The sequence below is a fragment of the Osmia lignaria genome, chromosome 8 (genome assembly GCF_051020975.1).
Source record: "Osmia lignaria lignaria isolate PbOS001 chromosome 8, iyOsmLign1, whole genome shotgun sequence".
Classification (NCBI taxonomy): domain Eukaryota; kingdom Metazoa; phylum Arthropoda; class Insecta; order Hymenoptera; family Megachilidae; genus Osmia; species Osmia lignaria.
In genome coordinates, this window is record NC_135039.1 from 13,435,074 (window position 1) to 13,442,670 (window position 7,597).

General features: G+C 38.4%; 1 protein-coding gene across 4 annotated transcripts; it reads left to right on the forward strand.

Moving 5' to 3' along the window:
* The first annotated feature begins 23 nt into the window (after positions 1 to 23).
* On the forward strand, positions 24 to 6,780 carry RhoGAP93B (MyTH4 and RhoGAP_KIAA1688 domain-containing protein RhoGAP93B). Of its 4 annotated transcripts, none has more exons than XM_034329696.2 (11): positions 24 to 166; positions 1,195 to 1,299; positions 1,598 to 1,736; positions 2,289 to 2,453; positions 2,526 to 3,051; positions 3,166 to 3,840; positions 3,901 to 4,296; positions 4,364 to 4,552; positions 4,617 to 5,476; positions 5,545 to 5,985; positions 6,148 to 6,780. In XM_034329696.2, the coding sequence occupies exons 1-11, from the start codon at positions 153 to 155 to the stop codon at positions 6,340 to 6,342; spliced, it is 3,705 nt and encodes a 1,234-aa protein (XP_034185587.2). In that variant the 5' UTR covers positions 24 to 152; the 3' UTR covers positions 6,343 to 6,780. The 4 variants fall into 4 exon arrangements, with proteins under 4 accessions (XP_034185587.2, XP_034185590.2, XP_034185589.2 ...); XM_034329699.2 differs by having other exon boundaries at positions 2,526 to 2,946; XM_034329698.2 differs by lacking the exon at positions 24 to 166 and adding an exon at positions 210 to 356.
* Positions 6,781 to 7,597: the final 817 nt, after the last annotated feature.

Sequence of the window (7,597 nt, forward strand, 5' to 3'; positions counted from 1 at the left end):
CTGCCATGAAGAGGCTGCGTCGCTCGTGCTCGTGGAAATGGGACGTTGGCGACATCCAAGTGTCACCGTCGTGCTCGTCAAGTGTCACAAAGTGTTCACGGAGTGACGTTAAGTGTTTTTGTTTTGTTCGAATAGCGGATTAATTCTCCGAAATGGCATCCGATGGGTAAGAATGAAATTCGCTCGATTCTAGGGAAATGGAAATACAGCGGAGTGTATAGTGGCTATGTTTCGCGGATCGATAGTGAATTTTTTTCCCAGTGACCCGTCCCAGTTTCCTTAGGAGAGAGTCTCGTCATATTTCCACTAAACACTATTGTGTTTCTCTTATTTTCACTACTTATCGTCTAAACTGGGTGGGTCTTGTTTGCTGAAATTCTTTCGTATTTACACTCCGTATACATTGTCGAAGACATGTCCCTCCTTTTCCTCTCCGTCATTCGTTACTTTCGTTTTTTCTTATTCTCTTGTATACAACTATGTAGAATGGATTTCTACTGCCTATTTCAGTCAATTAAACGGATAGCATGACATCAGACGGTTGTTCGTATTGCAGCCAGCATTCCTATCAATTTATGGTTATGGGGGCGGGAGGGGCGAACACCCATTTATTATGACGAAATTTCGCTTAATTTCAAATGTTCTTTCCCCTTTTGTTTTTCCAATGACGATTTTCTTTTTCAGTTTCCTAAATTCTCCTTGAAATTATTTGTTATATAGAAGCGCTTTCGTCGTGCTTGGTATTGTCGCAGATTTGGCAGAATGCTATTGATTAATTATTTATAACTTACAATTGATCTGTTTTTATTTCTCCTTTAATTTGGAGAAGCTGTCATCTTCAATTTCACATTATTCTACTTTTTATTTAAACATTTCCCTACTAGCTACACATTTTCATTTCATTGCAGTATTTTTAGAATTTTTAATTATAGTAATAAAAAGAAGCAACAAATTTATCGTCCCTGCACCCCACATGCTTTAATGATTTAATATATATATGTAAGGTGCTTTATTAAATTTAAATATCGTTATTTCTTAGCAGTGTTAATTTTAACACTTTTATTGATGTTTTATCTGATTTCTTTTTTAAGCAAACATTCAAGCATGATAAAGCTGTTCAAATAATTCTTGTATATGCCTGAATAATATGTATTTTTGAAGTATAAGGAATTAATTAAATGTATATAATTACAGTAGGATGGAATGGGTGGAAATTATAGAACCTCGTACCAAGGAGCATATGTATGCCAATCTTACAACCGGAGAATGCGTATGGGATCCTCCACCTGGTGTACCAGTGTAAGATACATATATTTCTTTAGTAAAAATGTGATAACTTTCTCATAAAGAAGATTAATTACTTATGTAGAATTAGGTTGTCTTTCTGATCTAATTAGTTTGGTGAAAGTTATCAGCATATAAGGTATTCTTTCTATGGTATAGGAAGCATTAATAATCAGTATGATTTCTATTTCAGCACATGTTTTGAATTTAAATGTATATTTTATTTTCTCTTCCTTATTAAAAGTTTTATTAAATATTTCTATTCATTTAACAGATTGTCTAATCATACTCACTGCTGTGCTTTTAATTACAGGAAAAAGACAGATAACAATCAATGGTGGGAGTTGTTTGATCAAAATACTTCAAGGTTTTATTATTATAATGCAACTTCCCAAAAAACTGTATGGCACCGCCCAAGTGATTGTGACATCATACCTTTAGCAAAGCTTCAGGTGAGTGATTCATTTTGTCTGATAACAGATTTGGCAGAATATGATATGGTGTTCTAGGTATTTATGATACTGTACTAAAAAGTAGGTGGGTCACAAATATTTGATACTACAGATAATCATAAAATCAATTACATTTACTGAATAAAATATTTGACTTAATAAAGCCATTTCCTCAATCATACACATGAACATAATAAAACAATTTGCAAATTTTTCTGCACTATCACACATTAATGCAGTCACTCTGTAGAATATGTTGGAGGTATAAGTGTGCAAGCTGTCTGCTCTCCTGATGTCTATAAATAGACGTTTGTAGCTAGGAGAAAAAACTCTGGTTTACATTATACCATAGCAGAAGCATGAAAATTACTTAACATTGCAAAATATGATGGGTTTGCACAAATGACAGTATTTACATAATTTATCATACATATTATATAAAATAAAATTTCTACTTTTTAGTAACAGTATCATGTTGGAAGTATAACCACGTTTAAGCATATTTATTATAAAAATCTTTCTAATATTTGCAATATATTGAATCCATTGTAGACATTGAAACAAAATACAGAGCCAGCCAGTAGTAGTGGAATAGATAGCCAAAAATCAGGCGAGCCGAGAAGGAAAGAATCCGTATCAACTCAGACGCAAACTCCTTCCATTAGTAGATTAACGCGATTTAATCATCAAGAAAATTCCAATTTATCTTCTTCGTTGGTAAGTTTAACGCTTTAAAAACGTCACGTATATTGGGGTCATGGAAACATGGTGACAAAACTTTCGTTATAGCAAAGTGGTAATGTAAATAAAACGAGAACATCCAGTGTCGGTGTGGATCTTCAGACATCTCCTCCATCACCATCTCCATCTTCGAGACGGCATCACCATCACCATCATCATCATAATAACAGGCATCATAGGCATCACGAAGTGCCAACAGCACGACGTCAGCACAATCATTCCCAGGATTCTGGACGTTCTAGTGATAGTTCTGTTTCTCATAGTCGAACGTCTTTGGAGTCGACTGGATATCGGTTATTGGACTCACCGCACCGGCACCATCACCGACCCGGTGGCCAGGTACCGGGTCAAGCACAATCATCGCCCAGGCAACACAGCGGTACATTGGAAGCTAGAGGGCACAAGAGTGGAACGTTGGAAAGTGTAAAAAATCAGAAGTCGGTACCGTTGGGCGAACCGCCACCCTTAGGTTTGTCCCTCTCCACTAGTACTCCTATTTTTAAGAAGAAATCATTTGTTGACACGCAACGCGAAAGTAGGACAGGGAACTTAGAGTTGGAAAAGAATAAAAATGGTAAGAATGTGAGTTAAATTTCATAAGAACATCAGTTTCACAGTACGCTTGCTTGCATATGGGATAAGATTAAAATAAGTTGATTTAATTATTTTTATAATTTCAATATCACAGGTAGAGAAAGCAGTAGAGGTTCGTACGGTCCTGAACCAAGTACATCGCCATATCGTGATTCGTTGATGGAATCTAGAATATTTAGACAAGAAATGCCTCCTTACCGTCCGCCGGAAGTTCAATTGAGCCATAGTTACAAATCACAGGGTGAGAAGTATGGCTCGTTGGTGGAAAGTAGTAATCGTTATCATAGAGATAGAGAAAGAGAGATGCATCATAGAGAGAGAGTAAATAGTTTGGACAAAACAAACACTTCAGCCTTTTATCCAAGTTCCATGCATCCACGTAATATGAATAAGCAAGATAATACCGGTAGTATAGGAAGAAGGCATCACGGATGCTCGGTGTCGCTTTCCGAAGCGAACGTTAGAGATATGTACGGTGCGATGTTAGCCGAAAGAAACGAACCGTCTAAAAGCCTTGTCAGAGGTGCGAGTGTCCTAAGCAATGCATCGAAGCAAAGAAGCATAGAGGTTGTGGAACGAGAAAGAGAACGTGAACGTGAACGTGAACGTGAACGTGAACGTGAACGAGAAAAGGAAAGGGAACGTGAACGAGAACGTGAGCGAGAAAGAGAAAGAGAGCGTGAACGCGAAAGAGAAAGAGAGCGTGAACGAGAACGTGACAGAGAAAAAGAATACAGAAGAAATACAGCGTGCAATAATTCCTTGGATTGTAAGTAAACCTCATCTTCAAAAATTGAACATGTTTTTCACAATTTAATTTTCTGTTAAGGCGTGTCACAGCCACTGGCTCGCAGTTACAGTTTCGTTCAGCAGCAAAAGCAACAGCAGAAATTACAGCAGCTCCATCAACAGCAGCAGCAGCAATCGAGAAGAAGGGACAGGGACGACGATTCCATGCACGAGCGTTATTTAATAAGTCAAAGCCACGAGCAACCTAGACAAAGGCTTAGTAGTAATACTAGTAGTAGCAATAGCAGTAACAGTAGCAGTAATAGTGCCGTAGGAGAGGAAACGGAGGGGCTTACGGAAGGCGATGACAGTAAAAAGAAGAGAAGTAATGGTAATCCGAGTCCACCTCCTTCTCCGTTTTATGGAAATCTGTTATCCGACGCGGATCACTTGCTGCCACTTCAGCATTATATTCTTCAGCAAGCAAAACTCTCAGGTATGCTATTAATAATTCTTTAAACAAATATCCCATTACATTAAAGATTTCTTCCTTGTTCCCTCAGGTTGTTACAAGTTTGGAGATCCTTTGTTAGTAGAGGAAGGCGATGATTCCTTGGACGAGGAAGGTGGAAGAGGTGAAGGAATCGGTGGGAGAGCTGACGATGATTCTGACGATCAGTTTGCGGATGATGAAGCAGCGAGTAACCAAGGTGACTCTTCTAGTCAGGAGTACCTAGAAGATCATTACGCTGGTTAGTTATTAAATAACCGTGTTATGCATCGTCATACGTTGATGTAACGTATCTGTTATCACAGATTTAGGTAACTACGATACCGCAGGCTTGGCCACGTATTACAACACAGCGGACACGTTGACAAGGCCGCAAGTACGACCGCCCTCGCCGCCCATAATCGCATCGCAAGCGGAAATACGAGAGAGCGTGACAACGGCGAGGCAACCACCGCTTCCAGCACCTACTACTATTACTTCTGTTCCTAGTGTTGGTACCGGCGTTGATAACACCGACATAGACGAGGCGAGACGGGACGACAGCGCGGGGGGCGGTGATATAGAGAAATACGCACAGGACAATCTTAACTTGAATTGCGGAAGGCCGAAGGGGCTGAGATTGTTGTTTCGGAAAAAGTTCAGCGTCCGAGACATTCTTAGCTGGTCTAAAGATCCGATACCGCAGCCGATGCTGGTGGTAGTCGACGGTGAAAAGTTACTGAAACGGGAGGCCTGTAATTTGTTCAGATTGGTGCAAGTGTACATGGGTGATCGGAAGGCGAACGTAGAAATGACGTTGGACAGTGTGGCTATGGATATCGTGAATACCGCATTCTCGAAGCCACCGTTGCGGGACGAATTGTACGTTCAGATTTGCCGACAGACTACGGAGAATCCACGGAAGGAAAGTTTGCGTAGAGGTTGGGAATTGATGGCTGTATGCCTGGCATTCGTGCCGCCCAGCGCCACGTTCGAGCCTTACCTCGAGGGGTACATGAACAGGCATCGTGATTCGAATTTTCAATTCTCCGAGGTAGCCAAATGGCCGATTCATGTACAAGTTAGTCACTACGCAACTGTTGCCTGTCGTCGTCTACAACGAATCGGAGCGCATGGCAAACGACAGCCACGCAAAGCTACCATAGAGGATATCGTTCAAGCAAGAGTATGTTCATCACTTTATCTTCCATCAGATATTCCATTAACCTTAATTCCTTGATTTTATATTTATAGATCCAGATATTCCGAGCATCTATGTTCGGAGCTACGCTTTCAGAAGTGATGGCTCTTCAAAGAGACAGATTTCCTAACCGAGAGTTACCATGGATACAAACTACGTTGACCCGTCAAGTGTTGGCACGAGGTGGTATCCTGACTGAGGGTATATTTAGGGTATCCGCTGATGCGGATGAAGTTAGTATTTTAAAGTCGTACTTAGATAGGTTCGAGGATGACAATTCGCCAGCTTCGCAAGATGCTCACGCACCTGCTTCTTTATTGAAATTATGGGTTCGAGAGCTTTATGAACCGTTAATACCTGATTCCTTTTATACGGAGTGCGTGTCGATGAGGCACGACGATGTTGAAGCTTCAGCAGTTAACGTTGCCGCGCTTGTAGATCGACTGCCTGATTTGAATCGACGAGTTCTTTGTCATCTAATAAGATTTCTTCAGGTAAATATTTGTATTTTACAAAAACAGTTTAACCTAACTTTTTTTCACAGGGATATCAAAATAGAGTGTGTAAGAGAATTGAAAGAAAATTAGATAAGACCCTCACTTTAAAACGAAAGTGAAATCTGAATAATTAAAAAAGAATATATATATTTATTTCAGATATTTGCTAGGCCAGAGGTGGTAGCCCGTACTAAAATGGATGCGAACAATTTAGCAATGGTTATGGCACCAAATATATTACGGTGTACTTCTCAAGATCCTCGCGTGATCTTGGAAAATGCACGAAAAGAAATGGCTTTTGTTCGTACTCTTATCGAGTCGTTAGAAACTGCTTGGGTCGATGATCTTCACTGACCATTCTATTGCGCGCTAGAAGAAAGAACGCTCTAGACTACTATGCCAAATGAATCAGCTGTATATTCACATGTATTGTTAGTTATTTCACTGTTCTCTATTATCTTTCACTATCTTTCTCTCTCTCTTTTTTAATCTTTATTTTTATCACAATGCCCCAATGAATGTCTCGTAAATGGTAAATTTAGTGCTAAAGTCTCGTAAAAGTCTTGAAAATCAACCAGTCTCGATTTCCTCGTTTTCCTATTTATTATTTATATATACGCAGATTATATGTTATAAAAGATAGAGATTATTAGATTATATTATGTACATCGCTATATATTCATATTATATATTTTACCAACCCTTGTTACCGCGTTGATTAAAACGCGGACGGCTTTTTTACTCGATCATTGTTGAATCTCGTGTAAAATAAAAAGGAAAAAAAAAAAACAACTCCATGTGTTACCGTGTATAGCTGCACTCCGCGATGATCTTTTTGTATAAGCGACGAATTGACGTGTATAACGTTTTATCGAGGAGTAAACATTGCAAAAGATTAGCAAGCTGTACAAGTGTGTTTCTTTTCCTGCAGCCTTTGAAAACATACCTTTAGTTAAAAAATATATTTTCACGATATGAGTGGTGTAACTGTTAATCACAACAATATATAGTTGTATGGCATAACAAGTTTATATTTTACAATCAATATATTTATAAAAACTTGTTTCTAACGTTAGAAACATTAACACAGTACGAGATACGTTCGTAACATTTATAGTTGCCCTCTTATCCTTGGTTTGTACAATTAAAGTTACCAGTAAAGTATGTATTATTTTAAATTATAAAGAGAGAAGAAAAAAAAAAGGAAAAATATCACAAACGATTCTCGCTATATTTATGTCACAACGGACGGTAATGAACTTTCCTGTAAATATTGTATAAAAGATGGACGTAGATACGCACAGTTCACAATTGAACCAAAAGTTTTTGCGTTTTAACAATTTCTACTAGAAACCGTCGATGATCACTCGCAAAAGATACCTGCTTTGTACTAACCCTAGCATTATCTAGTTAACACTATCGAATTTATATTTATATATATATATGTGTGTGTATATATATATACAAGATGTACAAAGTAAATCAATCGTATTTAATACTGCTGCAAATACGTGCCGATTTCATACATTACATATTTTCAAATTGATTTGACTAACAATCTTCAATGCACTTTACAGGAAACAAAAGTGTGAATTCCTGAATGAGGCAA

Coding starts and splice junctions, on each gene's coding strand:
- RhoGAP93B (XM_034329696.2), top strand. Junction 4,297..4,363: donor TCAGCAAGCAAAACTCTCAG/GTATGCTATTAA, acceptor TTGTTCCCTCAG/GTTGTTACAAGTTTGGAGAT. Junction 4,553..4,616: donor CCTAGAAGATCATTACGCTG/GTTAGTTATTAA, acceptor CTGTTATCACAG/ATTTAGGTAACTACGATACC.